The sequence below is a fragment of the Varanus komodoensis genome, unplaced genomic scaffold, assembly GCF_004798865.1.
Source record: "Varanus komodoensis strain SLA01 unplaced genomic scaffold, ASM479886v1 scaffold32, whole genome shotgun sequence".
Lineage (NCBI taxonomy): Eukaryota > Metazoa > Chordata > Lepidosauria > Squamata > Varanidae > Varanus > Varanus komodoensis.
Genome location: NW_025335798.1, coordinates 20,602,580 through 20,625,280, shown reverse-complemented (window position 1 = coordinate 20,625,280; position 22,701 = coordinate 20,602,580). Strand labels below are relative to the sequence as shown.

At 38.5% G+C, this 22,701-nt stretch overlaps 1 protein-coding gene across 4 annotated transcripts in view; it reads right to left on the bottom strand.

Annotated features, from left to right (window-relative positions):
- Positions 1 to 22,701, bottom strand: part of KYNU (kynureninase) — a 101,381-nt gene that overhangs the window by 16,065 nt on the left and 62,615 nt on the right. For all 4 annotated transcript variants that reach the window (XM_044438198.1, XM_044438197.1, XM_044438201.1 and 1 more), the window contains 2 exons: positions 21,488 to 21,586; positions 20,898 to 20,971 (listed from right to left, as the gene is read on the bottom strand). In XM_044438198.1, coding sequence (XP_044294133.1) covers positions 20,898 to 20,971; positions 21,488 to 21,586 — 173 coding nt within the window. The remainder of the gene's footprint in view (positions 1 to 20,897; positions 20,972 to 21,487; positions 21,587 to 22,701) is intronic.

Below are 22,701 nucleotides of genomic sequence, written 5' to 3'. Positions count from 1 at the left end.
ATACCCAATCTACAAAGTTTTAATTACAAGCCCTCAGTACAACCCCTTCAGACATCCCTCCTGTAATCAGCAAAGTGGCCTTGCAAGAACCAGGACATTTCACGTATACCAGCACCACAACAAAAACTACAACAACAGGTAACTGAAGGAAGCATTAAAAAATACAGGCTGTGAAGATGGGTGCTAGACAGAGAAAGAGTATGCAGATGGGAGGAGAAGCCAAAATGGCAGGTCATGAATACCTTGTATGTTCATCAATGCTACAAACAGACCCAGCCTTCTGGGGTAGTGCTGGGCCAGGCAACTCACAGGTTCAGCAGCAAATTTGCTACAAAATCAGTGGATAACATGTAAAGAACCAATACTGAGAATTCAGTGCATTGAAAAATCTGAAACCTTCAGGTATTTCTGAAGACCAATATAGGATTACACTGCTAGAATTCAATGAACAAAAAGTGAACAATGGACTCCTCCTGCATTTGCAATGAGCATAGCAACAGGCTTCCTACAGACATATCCTGAGGTTTTTATGCCTGCTTCAACTATGTGGAAGTGTTCTTCAAAGTGGGGTCCCTCCAGCAGAATCAAAAGGCAGGGAGATGAATGGGTATGCACACGGATCTGCTGAACAAGGTGGAAAGGAGGTGTTGAAGCCCAGGTGGAACTAAAAATCTATCCAGGTCCTTATTTCCTTTGACCTACAGCCAAGGGTGGAGTTAGCATTGAAGGCTTCCCTGAAGGTCAATATACTCATCAGCTTATTAATGTGATTGGTCTATGAATTATCATTCACAAGAGAGGTGATATTGGCTACAGATCAGTCCTGGGGGGACAAATGAGTACAGAGACTGCTTTCTGTACTTCTGCCTTCTTCAGAGATCAAGATCAAGACCAAAAGGGTGAGGGAGCAATGAAACAGCAGATTGGTTCCACACGTTTTCTCATTAAGAGGGCAACATATGAATCAGTTTTGTAACACCCATGACAGTATTTCCAAAATGAGTCTACAGTAGAAATGGCGATGAAGGATACAGAAATTAGAAAACTAAATTCTAAAGAGAAGTGAAATCTCCAATGCTTGAGAAGTTAGGGTTTGATGGTGACCTTATTATCCTTCACTCACCTCCCATTTCAACTAAAAACACAAAATGTGCTGTTTTACAACTCCTTAGACACAGCTCAGGATCTTATAGTTTCACTTAATTCTCAGTTGTTCTTAGTTGTGCATTTGGGTCTATTCTACCTCCATCTTAATGGCTTGTATAAATATTTATGACCTGGGAAGGGGCTGTAAAATTGGAACTCTGGGGAAGTATTGATCTTAGAAGAGGTGAGAGGATACATAACATTAGGGCTGATACCTTTCTGCCAAATATTATCCTGTTATTTAAGCTAAGAGGTTAAGCCTTAACTGTAACGTCTAATATAAAAATAAGAGGCAGCAAAATTGTGGGGGAGATGCTATACTAAAATTGATTATAGAATATTCTGCGTGAAAATCAGTACTCATGATTAAAATACTTTTGGTTTCTCAATAACAAGAACACACTTAATTGCTTTTACATTTTACTTTGGCAGACATTTGTAATTATGAATGACTAGTCAGTCAGAGATTTTTTGGTAATATCCGAACTGCACCAACTCTCAGGAATACTACATTCTCCATCATCCTCCAGACTTTCTGCTCTGATGTGTCTTCCTATTCAGGTGACTAGGATGCATGAGCAAAGCATGTGTGAAGGTGCTAGTCAGAGTGTCCACATATGCAAGAGTCTCATTCCACTCCCTGACGGTTTGGTGCTCATCTGAATGGGGTCGTACACACTTGCCTTTTGTCGAAGGAGTGCAAGATGGGCCTTTTCCCCCAACAAGCCTGTAAGTTAGATGAGGTAATGACTGGCCTCTTAACTGCTTACTCTACAGGTAAAGTAGGAACAATGCCCTCGGTCTGACTAGGCCCAGTCCAGCACTACTCGAAAAAGGTAGGAGATAAATATAATAATAATGCACAGCTCAGGCATCAGCAATATAACACCAGTGAAGATCCCTTCCTCACTCTCTCCTCCCTACTGCCTCCCTTACTGCAGTCCCTTGCATTCCCACTGTCCCTTCTCCCTGCCTCTATACTTAGGGAGAAGGGACCTTTATTGGTACTGGCAGGCAGGGAAGGTGGAACCTGTAGGCAATTCGCCATAATGGCAGGAAGAGTATGAATTTCCTGGTAAGAGGAATACACACGTGGCATGATGCCCATTCGACAGCAGTAGCAGTAAGGAGAGTGTGGTGTGGGGGAGGAAATTGCGGGTGGGCAAGAAGAGGGAGCAGCAGTAGAGAGGGAAAGAAGGAGAGCTAGCGTTGGAAGGACATTCCAACCATGGGGAAAAACGAGGAAAGGGACCAAAAAGAATCCATGAGGAGATTGCGAATGGGGGAACAGACACAAGAGAATTTGGCAGGGGGGAGGGGACAGAGAAGAGAGCTTTGTTCAAATCACTGGTCAACACTGGTTCATACACTGGCTATTATCAGGATGTACACCAATTTCACAATGAAATTCACACCTTCAATCGGCTTAGGTTTGTGAAAACAGTTGCAATGGTTAGTAGAAAGAATGGCTACACAGATGCTAATAGCGACTGCATATTATCATATTTCACCCATGCTTCTCCAACAGCACTGCTTTCAGCATGTTTCTAGGCTCAATTCAAAGTTATACTTTGTTCTCTGGAGTCTTTCATGACTTGGGACCACAATGCCTGAAGGAGCAATTGTCTCCACATGAACTGGCTCAGACATTAATAGTGCAAAAGGATTAAAAGCTCTTCTACTTCTGAAGTGTGAGGGTGACTCAAAGTGCAAACCCTATTAAGTGGTAACACCATGACTAGAATCCATCCGAGACTTACCTGGCACTCACCAAGATGTCAGTTTGGTACCAACAACAACCTTTCCTCTCTATTTCCCAGGCTTTTAAATTCTTTCTACATGTATTTTATTCCTCACTCCCTCTCTCTCTGTGTATGTGTATGTGTGTGTTCTGTTTCTGTCTGCAGTGTATGAATATTTTTGATTTTAATATTTATTGTTATTTGAACTTTTTAAGAAGCAAACAAACAAAAATATACATTAGTAACAGTCCACAACTATAGTGGGTAATAGCTGCAGTATTTATACAGTTGCTTGCTAATTTTGAAGACAGAAACAAGATATAATTAGGAATTACGAGACATATTTCAGAGCCCCGGTTTCTACATTCACAGAATGCTCCCCTTTTGCCAGTCAAGAGATAGCAAGACTGAAGATTTATAAAGCACAAGAATCATGCCCAGGGGTTCCTCATTTGCCCCCACTGCTTTCAAGTGCAGTTACTCTAGGGAGCAATCCTATCAGTGAGTGTTTTTATTTAGCTCAGCTTTCCCTTCACATCTGTATGGTTAGAATGAAGCACTGGGCATTCACAACTTGACTTGCTTCGTTTGTAGTTGCATTAATGATGCAATAGCGTGGGATATAATGATTGCTATGTATATGTGGTGTAGACATCAAAGGAAATCTAGTTTAAAGAACCTAAGTGGAAAAAACCCTCCAAAATATTCCTTTGACCCATGCTTCTGAATACCAGATGAGTGCACTACGCACTCATTTATAATTTATAAACAGGAGGATCATGGAGTTCATTCGTGTTCTAGGGAAAGAGACAAATCCCATTCACACTGACTACTGATTTTGTGATTTTGTTATTTTTTAAGAGAACAAAATCAGATTGTAGGGCTTGTTTTCCCATCCTGAACATAGCCTTCTTACCAAAATCCTACATCAGTTTTCATGGAACAATTTGTGCATTCGTCATGTGCTCTCAACAGGAAATTAAAGCAAAATAACTGCACTTGGTAAACTATTAAAATAGCATATGTTGTGGTTTGCATCCTGAACTTGCAATATTTTCCCTGGGCATCTCACCATGTGCCTTTTTTGTGTTCAGGTTTGAGAGGGACCCACTATATTGTGTCAGGTCATGGGCTCTGGAGTTGTGTTGAACGACAAACTGCATTGTAACTTGGGTTGTGCTAGAATCAGAGTGGGCCACATTTCTCAGGAAGCAAGATCAGCAGCACCCCACAGGAAATTCTTTCTGTAGGGTCCAAAGGCAAACAAGAGTGCATGCTGCCCCAAGCAAGATCAAAGCAAGGCTGAAGCTGAAAGATAATCTTAAGTAAGGAAAAAAGAAATCTCCATTTTCCAAACTAAAAATATACTCTTGCCACACTTCCCCAGTTTCAACATAAAACACAAGTCTATTCTTAAGGATAACATGTAAAATTGTAAAATATATGTTTTAAGCCTGAAAAACCTAAAAATAACAATAAGATTAAACATAGGTAGTTGTCTCATTTTGGTATTACTTGGCCTTGTGCCTTTAAGGAAGATCTGTAGGATCTAGAAGGAATAATTTCAGAAAATTATTAAATTGATACTTCTGTAGCTACTGCAATGTACTTTCATTGTCCTTTTCATCTTAGTACAAATGTTGCCTCATTATCAACTGTGCTTCATTTGAGGACATCATGAGAGTACAATATGAGCAGATTGCTCTCTTAGTACAGAGCAGAAGGTATCCTACATTCCTATGAAAAGTTGTGAATTACAAACTATAATTTTATCAAAATGACCAGAGCAATAGGATTATAATAATACAGGCAAATAGCAACTTCTACTGCTGAACTTTTCGGCATTTTTAGCGGTCGGTGAAGTAAGCCAATTCTCTATCTTTCTCTCAATAATTTTACATCTGTCACCTCTAAAAATGGCCAATCTTTTAAGTCTAGTAACAAAACTTGAGAGAGAGAGAGAGATTTTAAAAAGCATTATTATGATCCAATGACTGGCATAACTATGCTGCCTTGATTGTGACATTTAAAATCATCACTTTATATCAGAGTAATTATCGTTCTGAGTAATCATCAGAGTAATCATTTTGTCCAAGAAGTAACTGAATGTGCTTGCACATTTAATCTTTGATCTGTGTCTTATGTGGAGGTTTTAATTTTTTAAAATGTAGTAAATTGTCCAAGATATGTTAATTCCATGCACAGAAATACACAAACACACACAGGCAGTTTGTCCAATGAAATGCAAGGTGATTTACAGCTGACAGAGGTCTGAAGACAGAGGGTGCAAGTGTCCTCTTTAAAGATTGATTTTTTTTCCTTGTTAGTCTTTTAGATTCAGTTCAACTGGGAATACACCAATCTCTGAACATGTCCCCCCATATTACTGCTTCAGGTCAAAACAAAAGGAGATTGAGTTCACTTTTATAACAAGATACAAGTTTTCTGTGCTCCGAGTATGTGAAAGAGAAATGGCCATTATACTGAGAATCCAATCAGGCCTTGTTGAATTCATACAGAACTCCTTTGGAGCTCTCTAAGGCTTTCGTGATGAGGAAAGGTAATTTCATTCATAGAGAACAGGCAAAGAAAAAGGTGAGGAAGCTGCAGAAAGTGCTGGAATAAATTAAATCCTAAGAAAATAACCTTACCCAAACAACACCTCTAAGGCTAATGAAGCAGAATTAAAACTGTTAAATAAGCTTATGATCAAATATTATTGCAGAGTGATCATATATAACTTCTGTTAGCCAAATACTCCATCTATGCAGGGAACAGCCAGAAATACTTTTGAAAGAACTACTAGGAATATCAATTCACTGTGTTCCTTTAGACATTAAAAATCAATCTGTGAGCCAATTTATTCATACCAATTGTTAATAGAGTTCACAGTAATTATTCTAAAAGCACGAGAAAATACTCAGTGCCCAAATGGAAAAAAGTAACACAATGTGTTGCTGCTTTTAAAAAAAGCTGATGAAAATGTGATAAAACTTTCTAGAGTGGTTCAGCTGCATTAACGATAAAGCATCATTTGCTCTTAAAGTTCTTCCTGAGATGAACTTTGTTCCTTATAGTGATTCTGACTTTTATGATTCTGTTACTAAATAATTCTAACGATTCATGCACCAGAGTGAATGATACGAAAGGCTCATCTTTCCTGAACATAGAGATCAATATATCTTTTAAAAAGACAGAAATTCAGAAGAATTCCTTGACTGTGTTGCTTTCTTACATATCATTTCAGATTGTGTTTTGAGTTGAATGACTTTTGAATACATATCTCACAATGCTATGTATAAAGGTGACACTAGACCTTATTCAATTTAAAATAGTTTCTGCTGCTAATAATAAGGGAATGAGTGACAGTGCGGAAACATAATCTAACTAGAGTTGCATGGATTTTGTCCAATTCACTTAATCTGAGTTTCACAGATTGTCAGGCATTCATTTTATTCTCTGCTTATTGATCAAATCAGACTATTTTACCAGAATTTCATTCTACTTGAGGTAATTTGCACTAGCGTCAATGTACACTTGTCCAAATATGCATCAGCAAAAACTATTGTGTGATAGTGTTAATGCAAATTAGCAAAATCCCAAACCTGGAGAAAAAAAAACCCTGGGCTGTAAGTTTATGGAATCCACCAGCCCACTTTTTTGGTATGAGGAAAAAGGTTCTCATTCAATGTGCAAGACTATGAATCTGTGAATTTTGATGCGAGACTGAGCCAAGAGAAGCCAAGATACCTATAATGATCCATGTCCTGCTTTGGTTGAAACAGGATCAGAGCAAAGAGGTAATGAAGCAGGCATGTTTTCGAGCACAAATGTTTCAGTCCAGTGTGGATAAAGCTAAGGCAGGAGTTGCAAAGGAAGTAGGCATAGGTAAAAACACAACTAGGTGATCGGATATGTTACACGTGGTCCAAGAATCAGGGCCACATCAATCATGAGACAAGATCTAGGAATACAGGAACCTGAAAGAACTGCTTTGTTTGCAGCTCTGACTAGACAAAAGGCTGGACTGGAGCCTTTTAACACCAGAGCCTACTAAACCTCATCAAGGGCTCAGCTGAACTGCACTAGAGCTCTCTACCCACTAGAGCTCTCTACCCAGAACTCTATTCATGAGGAGTCGCTTTCTTCTCAAGAGTCTGCTTGGAACAGCCCCTCTTTGTGCTATGGCGACAATGCAGTGCGGGCCAGTAAGTTCCTTAGCTTCTGCTTCAGAGGCAGCGTTCCTTCCCCTTGGCATGGCTCTCATGGACTTTTGACAGCAACTGATCTAGGAAGGAATTTCTGACGATTCCTTTGAGGATTCCTCCAACATGGCTGTGACAAGCTGGCTATTCACAAGCTTGGATATATAAATGTACACGTGAACATGTCAACATATATTTGTGGAATATCCAGAAAAAATATATGTGATTTAAAAAATGTGCACCCCTTACCTACCAGCTACAGAAGTATTGCATAATTTTAGACTGTTCTTAAGTAGTTTATCACTTCCTTGACACCTTCTTTGCATTCTTACATCTTTTCTGTTTTCTTCATAGCCTCATCCCACAATGGCTATGTGTGATCACAAATATCTACTGTGCATTTATTATGAAAGTATGAAAGTGCTGGTGGACACAAAGAACAGAAATTGCAGACAAGTCTGTATACTGGTGCTAAATGGAAGAAAGCCAGCCATTATGGGCTTCTTTGGCTTCTGTTAGTGGGCAGTTGTCTCCAGTGTTAAGATGACCTTTGTGAGCACACATGGCATGCAAATTATAAATTCAATTATAAATAAAATGACTAAACATGCTGTGATAAAGTTACTGATGTAATATTAAAAGATGGCTGAGAAAGCAGTTCTGCAGCTATGTTGTATGTTCACCTTTAGAAAAGAACTGACAGACGATCACAGTGGAAATATTGGCGAATACTGGTTAAAGCATCTGTGTATGCTTTGCAATTTTCTCCCAGTCAGAGAAAGGTAGACGAAAGGGAAGTGAATGACAATGACTGAGTAGTGAAGGGAAAAGATTAATGGGTTTCAATGAGAAACCCATCTAGAAATTTGGTATGCTAAACTAAACAGAAGTATCTGAAGAAAGAGGAGGGGGTGAAAGACAGTGTAGGTTAATTGCACAAAAAATAAATAAATACATGCCTTCAGGGCAAACTATGTGGCACATGCAAAGGTATGTAGTGAATTCTTGATGGGTAGACAAGTACACTGGAGTGGATTTTCTCAAATGGAAATGGTTAGCAAGGAAATGATAAGATTTCCTATCACCTATCATTTCTTCACTCATTTCTTTCCATCTTTGGGGTTGCTTTTTAAGCTAAAAGTTGTCCATGAAGGTGTATGTAATGTGTAGTTTGTCCCTCACTCTCTTAAGACTCTCTTTTAATGTCCTTGGATATTTGCCATTTACTTGGAAAATCCAAGAACTGAACCTTGCAGGCCTATTGTGTGCCTAGACTGGCCTAATAAATTACATTTCCCAAGACATCATCCCATTAAACCTAATTAGCCAAAGCCTTTATTCCTAAACTGCATCTTCTCAGGGGAAGTTTTAACTTTTGGATTTCAAATGAGCTAGATGCATTTAAAAAGCTTTCCCGTCTTCATTTGGCAGCAAAAAATAGCTTATTTTTGAGTGCAGTGAGGTTGGTGTAAAATTGTCATACACTTCATGAGCTTTTTAATGTTATCTTGTTTGAATATATGAGGAATTCATAACTGCGGAACAGACAAATTACTTCCTGTTGCACAAAATCTCAATGCAGCTTCCTCTGGTTTAGAGTTCTCTAATCTTGTCCCCCAAGGTATGTTGTACTATCATGCCAGTTATTTTCAACCAGGGCATCCTGTTAGAGCCCAGCTACCCCTTTGCCATTTTTCAATGTGATCCTTCTTGAAAAAGAATTCCTTTTTGCTGTAATTCCTGTTAGTAATATGAACAAGCCTTTGAGAAAACCAAACTGCTGAATGTCTTCTCATTTACACTAAAATATTAATCTCATTTTACTAACCATAACAAAATGGTTAATGATGTCACTTACATAACTCCCTTTGTTATATTCTTGAAATTGAGGCCAGCTTGGCTGCATTGTGTATGTATGTCTGTACATAAAGCATTTTCATGGATATACCTCCACTTCACTCTAACAGTCATTTCAACTGTCTTTCTATCCTAAATCCTACTTCAAAATGGGCATTTTCCTCTGCATATTACACTGATCAATTGCAATGGGCTTGTCATGGGGTGAGGTACAGTGAATAAACAGTACACTGAATATAATCCAACATAGTGTCATTGCAGCCTCATGCAGTTATGCTGTTAATTTCATTTCCACCTTGAAATGAATGTGTGGGACAAAGTCAGATAACAACTGTGTACCCACAGTAAGATAATCAGCGCTTGGGATTTTAGATGTCCTGGAATTAGCATCTGATATTTAGGAATCATCCTAAACGCTAGCATAAAACATTAGAGTGTCCAAAGAAGCAGCAAGGAAAATGTTTGTGTACTGCAACATGGAGAATGTGATCTGGAAAAAGTGTTCTAAAATTTAGACAGCTACTTGAGAAACTGTTCTGTTTATCATATCAGAAAAAGTATTATTTATCAGATTTTTCTTCCATACTTCCACACCAAATCCTTACACCAATCCTTTAAAGTAAGTTAGGCTGAAAAGCAATCACAGGCTCAAGATCACGCAGTCAGCTTCTTGGCTGAGTGGAAATCTGATGATGGGTCTGTCGCTGCACTCAAACCTTTACACAATATTGGGTTTATGTAATGTAAAACAAGCATAACTTCACTTTGTGGCAAATGAATCTCATGAAAATGCCAAATGTTACATGGCACCATCGTTGTGCAGGCTATAATACCTAAACAGAAAAACCCACTTGCCTAATCCTATACATGCTTAGATAGAAAAAATATGGCTTGCGGGTTGTGCTGGCAATAGTCATCCTTTTTTTTATGCACACTCACATAAAGCTTGTGCCTTAATGTAGTTTTGCTTCTAAATTTGTTCTAAACAGTCCCACCCATCAGTCAGCAGCAAAACAGGGCTAGAGGCAGGCTCTGATCTCCTGCCATAGCAAGGGCCACTGGCCTTCCTGCTGATGTCTTGTGCACCCACTGCATATGATGCTTTTAGCAGTCCTTGTGCAGGTTGGCTCCATACAGGCTTAAAAGACAAGCAGATGCTAGGAAGCATAGCAAAACAAAAAACCAAACCAGTTCAATTGTGAGTAACTAGGGAGTCATCTGCAATTATATATAAAATAGAGCCTCCCATACCTCCTGCAGTTTTTTTTCATTAAAAACTTAGACAGCTCCTGTTTCTTGTACTGAGTATCCACCCATATTATTGCACAAACCTTTCAGTTTTAAACCCAACCTGCTGATAAGCCTGTGCTAAGATAAGATGTCCCAATAAACCCTTTCCTCTTAAATGTGTACCATTTTAATTTAATTCTCAGACAAAGCTCATCTATTATTTTCCTGGTTACTTTACAAATATAACCCTTCCATCTTTTAAAATTATACTCATTTGGAGGATTCAGCTTTAGAGAAAGGTATTCATATTCTGGAACTCAATTGCTTGGGGGGGAAAAGGGGAGGAAAGACTTCTGTTGTGTTGCCTGAATTGGTCAGCTGTAATAGCAAATATACAGTCCATTGTCATTACTGGATCCTATTAATGATCAGTCTAGGAGAATAACCTGCAAATAATGAGCAAATAATGACCAAACATTATCCATTCTTACTTTTTGGCAGGACAGGAATCAGAGTTTTTTAAAGCATATTGATGTACTTCTTTTCTGAACATCCAAATTCACACTTGTCCATCTTATAGTTATTGGCATTTCAAGCCACTAGTCTATAATTTTAAAGTAAAGATCATGCATGTGATCAACTTAGTTTCACAGAATGAGTAACTCACATTTCAAAACACATTTGCCACATGAGAATCAGTGTGGTATAATGGTTAGCATGCTGGACTGGAGCTGGGAAATCAGCATTATAGTCTCTGTTCAGCCATGAAGCTCACTGAGCAATCTATCACTGACTCTCAGGCTAAATGACCTCATAAGGTTGCTGGAGATGAGGTCCACCATAGAAGCCACCTTAGGTTCCTCGAAAGAACAACAAAAGGTCAGAGATAAATGTAATTATAAGTGGATGAAGAAATGTTTTTCTCTTTGACTTCAGGGTCATTCGATAAAACTCAACAATCGGATTCAGGCAGACAAAAGGAGATACTTCTTTCACAGAGTCTGTAATTATGGAATGTTTCCCAGAAGGTAACAGGGCCTGCTCTGTCATGAACCAAAGTGATCCCTTTGTCTCATAAAGATGATCCTGGACAGGTCACCAAATGAGTGCACATCTGTCCTCTGCTGCTTCTGCCCATCCTTTTTTCCCCTGCTACTTGCTTACCTTTCTTTATCACCATCCTCTGCTTAACAGCACTGCTGCTGTGCCTTACAGAGAGTAAGTCAATGGGGTTAAACGTAATCCTTAAACTATGTAATGTAATGCTTGCTCTTCCAAGTGTTAAATTAGAATGACAGAAAAGATACACTCATCACATGTGCTTATTCATATACATCTAGGTTTATAGAAGAGTGACAGACCTACTGGTATAAAAAGACATCCAGAGCCCTTTTAGTTTGCTTCCATCTACCCCTCTATTTTTGTGCCTACCGAATTAGGATAATATTTCATACTTCTGATGAAGAGGACTCTAGTTGACAGATCCTTCGATCACAATAAAAGGGTTAGATAACTTCTTGCTATTTTTGTATTGTAAATGGTTTTTTAAAGCTTTTTGATGTCAAAAGCAGAATGCTGATCATTAGAGTGGATGCATATAAACAACTGGGTCACCATAAAATGGAACAGCTGGGAGCCAACAGAATATATTGTGCTTATTGGTACTTTCCACTGAAAGCTAAGAGGCGGTAGAGAAATTCTGGGTGGAACTGTGAGTTCTGCTTGTGCTAAGTCAGCATGAACTGAGATCAGCCAGTTCTTCAAGAGGTGCAAAAAGCTCACCCTTCCCACTTCTTCATTGCCAGTTCACTTTCAATTGCCAGTCTTTATCATTCCTGTGTCTGCACATTCCTGTTGTGTCTTGCAACGCACCTGTTTCTGTCTTCCATCAAGACAAGACCATCCATGCCCCTTTCTGTTTCTTTTCTGAACCATTTATTCTACAAAGCCTTTCTGCATTACTATACCAATAGCTTGCCAATGCTTTCTGCTACCAGTTAATACTGCTCTGACCTTTCCTCACTATTCTTTTATCTCATTCAGTTTAATTTTATCCAACTTACTTATGGCATGAGACACTTGGTATGTGCTCATTTTAGTGTCTTTTAGATCTAGTACTGTGTGAAAGGATAAATATGCCCTATTCACTGTTCTCAAACTAGATTTAATTTATACACATCCTCTCCCTATCAATTTGCATGGTACTGAAATCCTGTTTGATGGCCTTCCAATTGTAGGCCTGGGTCTGGAGCCGTGTGTGTGTGTGTGTGATAATGATGGACTAGCTGTTAGTGCCTTCTCTAAAAGAGGGGATAGTGTTATAGGCTGTCTGCATTTTAATGATCTAAAATTCTGATCTTTCAGACCCAATCTATATGTAGCAACTCATTCTTACTTAATGTATTTATTCTACAAACCTCATCTGTGACCCTTTCAATGTATGGTGATTCTTTAAGTTTGTCATCTGAAACTGATAATGAGTACTCCCCAATTATCTTATGTGATGAAGGATGCTGAGTATTCATTTAGTTTTGGCAGAGCTCCTACTTTTCATGTATTTTAAATTCTTATTTTTAGGTAGGAAAAGGAAGAGGGAAAGGGACAAAAAGCCATCTTTATGGACCCATCCTATGAATCACTGAATAGACAGCACTTTACAAGCAGGGCTTTCTTGTCTCAGCATCCATTGCTGATAGGCTGAAAGGAGTTGCTTCTTTCTTGTCATGAAACATACTGCAGACAAAGTCATGCAGAAGCTGGCACACATGAATGTACTAAAACAGTGCCTTCTTTAGCATGAAATGGGCACCCAATCTCAAATAGTTACAATATTTGCCTATAAGGAGATCTCTAAAATAGTTAGACTGTAAGCATTTGCCTAAATGCAAATCACTATTGTTTCTCTCATCTGGTCACCCACTATATATGTGGGTGACACTATAAATGGTTGTCATTACTGAACTGCCAGAGCTGTTTTCTTTCCACTTGATGGACTGGGCTTGCATACCAATCCTTGGACCTCTACGTATGTGTCTGTTGTGTGCAACTGCAAGGCACTGTGTGCACTGAAGTACACACAGAAACTTGTATGTACAACAGAAGCAATGAGTGCACCTGCAGCAGCTCTTTTATAGCCACAGGTATAGGAACATCTATAATTGAGTATTTCAGCCATGTAACCATACCAGTTCACAGGCCTGAGTGTATCTGCATGTGAGTTCAAAAACTAGGTTGGCAAAATATAGTAATTATCTCTCATTAGGCCCTCTAAAAAGGTGCAAAAGAATTCTGGATATATTCTAGATGAATATTATTAACTTTTATTAAATTTTCTTCATTGGTGAGAAGTTTTGTCACAGACAGTAGGGACTAGTTTATGGATAAGAAAATATTTGATATCAGGAAGTTCCAACCACAACTTCATCTCTTGAAAAGGGTAGATCAAATGCCAGTTGAGCTTTAAGCTTTCCTCAGCTCATATTGGGAGCATTCTCTTGCCTTTACTTCAGATTGGTTTTTCCTTCCTTTCCACTATGATGCCTAGTAGGTTGTTACTTAGAAGTACAAGCAGATCTGGAAAATGCTTTCCCATCTTCTTATGTATCTTATTTCCCAGATGCATCAGAAATTAGGGCAAGCAACGGGATCTCTTGGGCTGTCAGCAGCACAGAGTCAGGTAAGAAAGTGGGAGAATGAGCAAGTGGGTGGGAAGCAATTTGGAAGATTTTGAGATGGATGGGGGGTGGGAAAGAGGCTTGCAGGGGAAGGGAGAGAAGGGGTAGAATACTGTCATGCTTCTGATGGAAAGATGTAATTTTATTTTGTAGTGAACCATTTTTCAAGTTTTGGGGACAGTCGCTAATTCCAATATGGTTGGCATCACAGTTTTACTGTAGCCTGTTGCTACTGTTAGGCCATCATGTGTCATTACATTCTTATTGAATTATTATCCATAGTGAGAGCGTAAGCTATCCTATAGTTTCTAGCATAGGCATCCAGCAACTTGTTACTTAAGAAGCCTTGATTAAAACAAAATTCATCCTCATGTTTTCATTTTACCAAATATTCCCAAGCATCTAAAATCCACCTCAATCTATGCTTCTCTCAACCCTTCTATTCCAAATTGATCTCACCTTGTTATTTCTCCCTAGTTCATCTCTTCTTCAACTAGAAATAGTTTCTGCTTTGTACATAGCAGCTAAGATTATTCTAAACAATTCATAGGGATAATTGTTTGGGTGCATGCTGAAACTTTCCACTTTATTTCACACTATAGCACTATCCCAGTCTGGAGTTTTCTCATGCCTGACATAAACATGCTAAACTGGGAACATGGCAAACCCTATGGAAAGAAATCTTTTGGCTTCAGGTCTTTCCTACAGGGAACTTACCATGTTATACCACCATTTCCCCAAGAAGCTCAGATCTGCACATACTGTTTTCCTCTCACCACTCCACCTACATTTTGCCTTCACAACAACCCTGTCCAGCAGTTTAGACAGGAAGAGCCTATGATTGGTCCAAGGTTAACCAATGGAATTTCAGGGCTAACTGGAAATTTTAACCTGATATAGCTCAAGATTACAACCTCTACATTATGTCAGCTTTCATAAACTTAATAGCACCAGCATTAGCATGCAGTGGTGCTATGGACCCAGAAGCAAAGTTAAAGGAAGATATATGAATAACCCATAATGCAGAGAGAGTAGGCAGCACAAGATGCAGTTTCCTGCTTTTATTTTTGAGAAGGTATAATGTTCATATATGAACCAAAGCAAGACAAATTATATTAGAGACCACAATTGCTTCTCAATACATCTTGATAAGACATATTAGGTATTAAGTGTTTTACTGGTAATAAGAACAATGACCTTTTACTCACCTGTTGGCATTTTGTTTAACAAAGCTATAATTTGAAGCATATGTTATAATTTAATAAATTTCAGACAAATGACTTTGTTATACTTATCAATAATGTGAAGAAAATATGAAAGATGAGAATTATTTTTTAAAAAATTTATATTAAACAAAGTAAAGGGTTGCCATAATATTGGCTATAGGGTGAAGACAATAGATCAAATCATTTAAATGACAACCATGAGATCAAGTAGATAGGAATTTAATTACACCTTTAATAGGAGGCTAAAAGGCAAGGAAATGAAATCACAGTGCTAGTTATATATTGGAATGAACCTGTCTGGCCACTGGGTGTCATCCTTGATCCAAACGACGATTAAAGACCTTCAAGAGACACAGCAGAATGTCTGCAACTTCAATAGCAGTTAAATTCTACTCTATTTGATTGTATGGCATACAGCAAATTGTTCTGCATTTAAATCAGCTATAAAATGGAATACTGTGACACAGACAAATTCGCTTTTGTCTCACTGCCTTATTGGGAGACCTGAAACATCCTGGTGATGTGGGTGGAAAACAAAAAGAAGAGAAAGACTACGAGGATGTGACTGCTTTACACTAAGAAACACAATTGGAGGAGTCACCTTAATGTAAATACTAAATACGTACACAGGGTTATTTAACGATGTCACATTCCCAGGAATACATAGTTTTAAACTGGGTTTGGGTTTTGTCTCTTAGCTTCCCGCATTGTTGATCTTTAATGGTAAGCTGTTCAGGTGACTGTAGATAGTACTATAAAATGCTACTTTTAATTCCTAACTGCTACTACACAAAGTATGGAAGACTATAGATTGGATCCATATGTGCCCACTGTGAGTAGAAGAGCTTATTGTATTCATGGATACAGCAAAGGCTACAAGGAGGAAGGGAAGGACAGGTGACTACCCACATTAGTTCATGCATGATACCTTTTCTCAGTATAATTATCCAGGAAAAAGCAGTATGTAATGGCTGGCCCCCTCATTGGACATATTTAGAAGCATTTTCATTCCATGTCATATGTGCCACACTATCTAGCTCCTCTAAAAGGCTTGAACTTGTGAAAGAGAGAGAGAGAGAGAGAGAGCGAGCAGCCCTTCTACCACCTCATAAGACTTGACTAAAATGTATAATGCTTAAGCAGTGCATTTTTAGAAGTATTTTTCTTTAAATGTCCACATAGAAATGTCACAGATCAGAGAGACAATAAATGAAAAATCACCATGAATAGATCAAGTTCAATCAGTCTACCTCAGGCAGATGCTTCCTGTTGCAAGAAGGGACTGGACATTTCTGCCAATTCTTTCCCTGCAGTCTCTACTTTCACCTCCAATGTTGTTCCCAAGGCTTCCAAACAATTCTTCCTGTGTAATATTGCTCAGGTCTGAACAGACTTAAATCCAGTGTTGTTTAAATAGACTTTTGCTCCTGCAGCAGGAAGCTGCATTGATGGTTTCCCTCTGGAGTGCCCTGTACCTTTCAAAACTGTTCAACCCTCTGGAGTAGAATGAGGGGCTTGCATGAAATTGCAGGATGAAGAGAAAAAATCTTTAGTGGTTTCTGCTGCCAACCAACAGAATTCAGAAGAAAGAGTGAATAAAGGAAGTATGGAATGACTGTGGCTTATTTAGCCTTCCTTATGGCTATACGAAGGTTGTATCATATAAAATATAAAGGCTATTTTAGTGGTCTAAAGGAGGGATGTGCAAGTTCCCAAGGCTTCACAAATGCTTGTTTCTTTTGTGGGATCAGGGAAAGAAGAACTCATCTGTAAATGGATCATCCCAATGGTGCCTATGACAAGTCAATAGCATGATGTAGGGAGTATACAGAATCTTCACCCATATGATTGTTTGCTTTTTGTAACACTGAGCTCTGCTTCACATACACACTGAAGAAAATAACTGACCTATCTCTGCCCAATACAGTTCCTCCAACTGGTGACCTGAGCTACATTTTTAACGCACACCACTGGGACCCTACAATATTGCTGGGACATCATCACCAGCAGCTAGAATTTCTAATAGGCAGCATTTGATATCCAATTTCAAAGAGGATTATTATGGTAAATTCTCCCTGAATGCTACTGCTTTTTTTTTTACAGGGTACACAACCAATTTCTACATGGTAGACCTTGGACCCTTCTGCTGCCTTCCTTCTCCAAAAGAAATCTCAAATTGTATCTGAATATTTTAAATATGCACCTCTAAATTTCACACACACAGAATACTAGAGGCTGCAACAATTTATATAATTAAAAGAATATAATTGGACATGTTGATTGCCTAAAAGAAACACTAACCTTTACAACCTCAGACTATTTCTATTTCATTAATCTCAACCATGAAAACTAAAGGAAAATAGCATTTCTGAATATTTGCAGAAATATAATTGCAGTACATAACTGTAACTGTAATTACATAGTGCAGTAGATCATTCTTTGTATAAGCTCAGAGACAAAGTAAAGTAGATTCATGAAATGTAAGAGAGTTGAGGTAGACAAGTCAATGGAAAGCAAAGAAAAGAGTTTAAAGGAGTGTCAGCCTTCCTGACATTTATGTCAAGCAAGTCAGAGTGTGTGAGAATCAGCTTCTAAATTGCTTTTAAGTCCCATAATCAGTTCTGAATTGCAATGGCCAAGATGATTCCAAGAATTAATCAGAATTATTGTGTCTAGACTGTTGTGTATAATATTATTATCTGTCTAGACAGACAAGGCCTTGTATCTAACGCAACAGTGCTCATTCCATAATAGCTATTTTCTCTGAAACCTGATTTAAAGCTCTAGCTCGCATCAAAATGCCTCTTAAAAGATTACCACTGGAAAGAAATATTTACATGTATTAAGATATTTTTAAATATATAATTATGCTACTATACTTACAGTATGCAATAACTGGACTGAAAAGTATTTTTATGCATCATGCCATCAAAGAACACTTCATTTTTATAGATTATAAAGGCTTTGATAACACATAACTTTGCCTAACGCCTCCTAGCTTTATATCTGGATATAATTTAATAAAAACATGCCACCATTAAAGTGCTATTAGCCATAGATTTCACTTTGATTTTATTCACCAACCAGAGGAATCTAATGATGCTGTTCAAAAGTATAATTTCGAAAAAGTCTATAATAGAAAGCAGATTCTCAAAAGAATAACACAGGCCTATGTGTGAAATGCCTTTCTGCATCATCATAGCTTTTGTGGAGGAAGTCAGTGTGGCAAATAGCATGGCATGGCCTTTCCTGAGGGCTTCCTTTTCATCCCCATAGTACACTGCCTTGGTTTTGGTGAAAATGGGGTAATAGATTTATTAGGGATTTAGGAACAAGAACACATTGGGAAAAAGTGTTCAGAACACAAAGCAGTAAGCTGTTTAAAGAGGCCAATGACAAATTAAATAGAACATACAGTCTAGCTAGCACAGTCCTTTACAAGCTGCCTATCTGATTCGTTGAAGACCCACAGTTTCCATAGCGAAGTGCCCTGATGTCTCTGTAAGGTTTCTCATTTTGGAGAACCCAACAATCAGCTGTCTACCACAGACAATCCTTCATGCAATCCCATCTGTTGCTTGCATCAAGTTCTCTGTTTCCTGGAAGAGATGCTCTTAGCACCTGAACCAAGAAACAAAGATTTACAATATATTTTGCTGCCTGCCCTTGGCTGGGTGGAGGTGCCAAAAGAATTGATTTGGTTTGGTTTTCCTCTGCTGACTGTCCAATAATGGCCAATCCCCAGTTCTGAGATAAACTCTATAACTGTTTAGGCACCTGGGCAGTTTACTATTCAATAGGCTTACTAAACAGAAGTGCATAGTCTTGAGATTACTTCAGCCAGGGCATCTATATCGCAGTGCCGGCATCCAGGTAGCCTGACCTTTAAGTTAAGCAAAGACCTGCAACTGATTGTAAAAGGGAGGATTCTATCTCTTGTACCTGGGTAAGAACATAAGAAAAGTCATGCTGGATCAGACTGATGGTCTGTTGTAATCCAACATTTTGTTCACAGGCCAGTTACCCACATGATTCCCCAAGAAGGTTATAAGGTCAACAGTTTCCTCCTGTCCAAGCTCCCAGTAACCACTATAAGTAGGCTGATCATACACTGACTCTAATACTAGAGGTAGTATACAGCCATTACCGCTAGGAGCCACTGAAAGCCTTCTCCTCCATGAATTTGTCCAATCCTCTTTTAAAGCTGTTCAAATTGGCAGCCATTGCTACTTTTCCTGGCATTGAATTCCATAGTTTTAACTATGCACAGTATAGAAGTACTTTCTTTTATCTGTCCTGTTCCACCTCCATGGAATGACCCTAAATTTTACCATTACGGGAGAGGGAGAAAAATGTTTCCTTCTCTACTTCCTCCACATCATACATAATTTGAAAACCTCTCTCATGTCTCCCTTTACTTGAGTTCTTTCTATGCTAAACTTCCTCAGCTGCATTCCTCATAGGGTAATCACAAAGAGGCAGTTCAGAATGACCATAAAACACACATGCAGCGAAAGGAAATATTTTGCATGCTTTTTCCATGCTGTAATGTCTAGTTTTTCTTTTTCCCACTGTCAGAGAAACTTAGCACCTAGGAGCAGCAAGAAGAGTATATTCCCCCCAGCAAATCTACCCTATATCCGTTACATTAAGTTGGGATACTGTGCTACTAACACTTACTTACAGGAACATCACACCAAGCTTAAAATGCAACTGTGTCATTTCTTTGGTGTGAACAGTGTTATACAGCTTTAACAAAGTAGGACTAGCTAACGCAACAGAGAGCACTCAAGGGAACCGACACAGGTAGGTGGGCAGATGGAAAACAAGCATTGTGCACAGACTATATAAACCACAGCTTATATAGGAGGAAATTGCCCTCTTGATGATACAATTAGGCAGTTAGAAAAGTTCCTGTCCACAGACATGAAGAACCTCCTATTGTCCACATTTTACTCTGGCCAGCTATCATGAGAGTCTTCTTCATTCCAGTGTGAAACTAAAAATGTGAGCCTCAGTCTGGGTAAGACTGTATGAAGACTTATGTACATTCCTGTTTCAAAAGGGTGCATAATTTTGAAACAGCAATTAAAATGCAGTGTGCAATATCGTTTATGTTTGAGAGTCAATATGGAGTGATGGCTCTTCATGGCACTGGGTGACTTTGGACCAGCCATTCACTCTCAGGCCAACCTACCTCACAGTGTTCTGACGATTCCATGGAATGGGACTATGTAAATTGCCTTGTGTTACAAGGCAGAAAAAAGTTGGATATGAAGGCAATAATGATAATGCCTGTTCGATATCTTCAGAATGATTTTCTGAAAAAGAATACAGTCCACTGCCTGTGAAATTATGACACCTTGTAATACATAGAATGGTATTAATTGATAAATGTCACAGCAATTTAGCTTTCTACTAATAGTACTATGCAAAAACATGATGTCTTAATGCACAGTAACTTGAAACAAATAACCCTTGCTGGCTTATAGCATAATCCTATGCATATTTACTCACAAGTAAACTCCCTAGTAATTGTGTCTATGCTTGAAAATAATTCTCACTATTATCAGGCTTCCTTCTGAGTAAACACTGTCGCAGTACAATCTGGTATGTCTGTTCAGAAGTTATTTCTGAATCTTAATGGCACTTACTACCAAGTATGTGTGAATAGGATTGCACTCTATGTGTACATTTCCAAGCATTTGTAACGATTTGTAGAATTGTTTGCCCAACTTTGAATCCTGGAATTGTATCCATCAACACTTTTCAAATTTGGGATGGAACTTAATATAGAGGAATGAGAAAAATACTTACACTGGTTTTGCGGTCTGGAAGTGTTTTTCATGAATGTAAGCACCAGCTAGACCTCCGGCTCCTGAATTCAGGTACTATAAAATAGAAGATGGCATTTGAGTATCTTCTTCTTGTTATCATGCACATAAGAGCAAAGAAACCTCTTTATTCATGTAAACTGCAGATTGACTCAAGCATAACTTGTATATGAACCTGTAAGACAGATATTCCTTGAACTGGTGTCATCTATTACATCGCACAGCTTCTTGTAATGCTGGATAAACATATGCAAAGTAGTTTCTTCAGTGGCTTCTCTACATTACTGGAACTCATTTTGCTAGAAACTAGCAGGCATTCCAGAATCTTTTGGGAATGTTCCTTAAAAGCCATTTTTAATTTGGTACCAAACGCAATTCATGTCAATCATCTTACGTAAGTTCTACTAATCCGTCTGTATTACTTCATATGGGTTATCTGATATAAACTGTAACACAGCTAAGATAGGCTAGATAAAATAAATAATGAAATGCCTTTTACATCATGTAACCAACAGTCCACAACTACTGAAAATAATAGCTGCAAATACTTTGGAAGGCTAAAGATGCTCTCACCTTATAGGAACACCAGCAGGCAAAGTCTACTCCCCAGTCATGTAAATACAATTCTGTGTTGCCAACAGCATGAGCCAGGTCAAATCCAACAAAGCAACCCTTGTGGATAAAGAAGGATTTTACATTTACTTTGCAAATGCATAAATCAGTGTTTACGTACAACTGAATGTATCTTTATACAACTGTTAAGGGGTAGAACTAGAGTCAGACATACAGCTGCTTCAGAGAGATTTTGCACAATTTGTCAATATGGTATCCAGGTTAGCCATGTTGTTAAAACCGCAATTTTCCCTGTTCCACTTCTTCATGCAAATACATACTTCCTAACAGTGTAAAAAGGTCTAGTATAATGCTTTCTCTGACTTAGAAATAGCTGGGGCAAAGAGGTACGTTAACAAGAACCTAAAGACCTTTCCGAATGGTACTGAAAAGTCACATTTTACATTTAGTGAAATACTGCTGCTAGTTGGCTCTAGTCCAGTTGTAGGTATATACATTGTGGTATGGGGGTCCAGGTAGGGAAGCTCCCTCCTGTTGTTGCAGAAGAATCCTTTTGAAAGAAGGTAGTAGAGTTGTCACTGATTGTTGTTCAACATGAGAGCTAAAGGTGAATTTTGAGAAAAAAATAAACTAAAAATTAAAAAAATAATTTTTAAAAATAAAATAAACTGCCAGATCCTTGAGGTGGCTGACTGGGTTGCATATTGCTAGAGGTCTCATCTAGCATGCTGCTTGTATTATTTATCGTTTTAATGATGGTGCTTCTATAGACATGATGTCACAGGCATTAACCTCTGTTCAGCCCTTGTGTATCCTCACTGCACACAGCATCATTGCAACAGAACTGCACGCTGAAGGGAAACTGGTATTTCTCTTTGCAATGAGGCCTTATGTGTGATGCTGATATCACCCAACCACACGACTCACTAAAGCAAATACAAAAGGTAATGCTGCCTGCCATGTGCTGCAGGAAAAACATGTATGAACTTTTTTTTTCAGTCCTAGGCACCCAAGCAAAAGACATTGCCTATAGTGAATCACCATGCAAGGCTGGTACAGGAAAGTAGACTGAAAGTTGTGCACCCCAGGACCTTACTGTTTCTCAACAACAGGCAAGCTAGTTGTGGGAAGACTATCAGGAATCCAGGTCAGTATCTTGCATATGTATTCCATAATAACATAACCCTTTTGGAAAGATCCTGAATTGCTTTCTA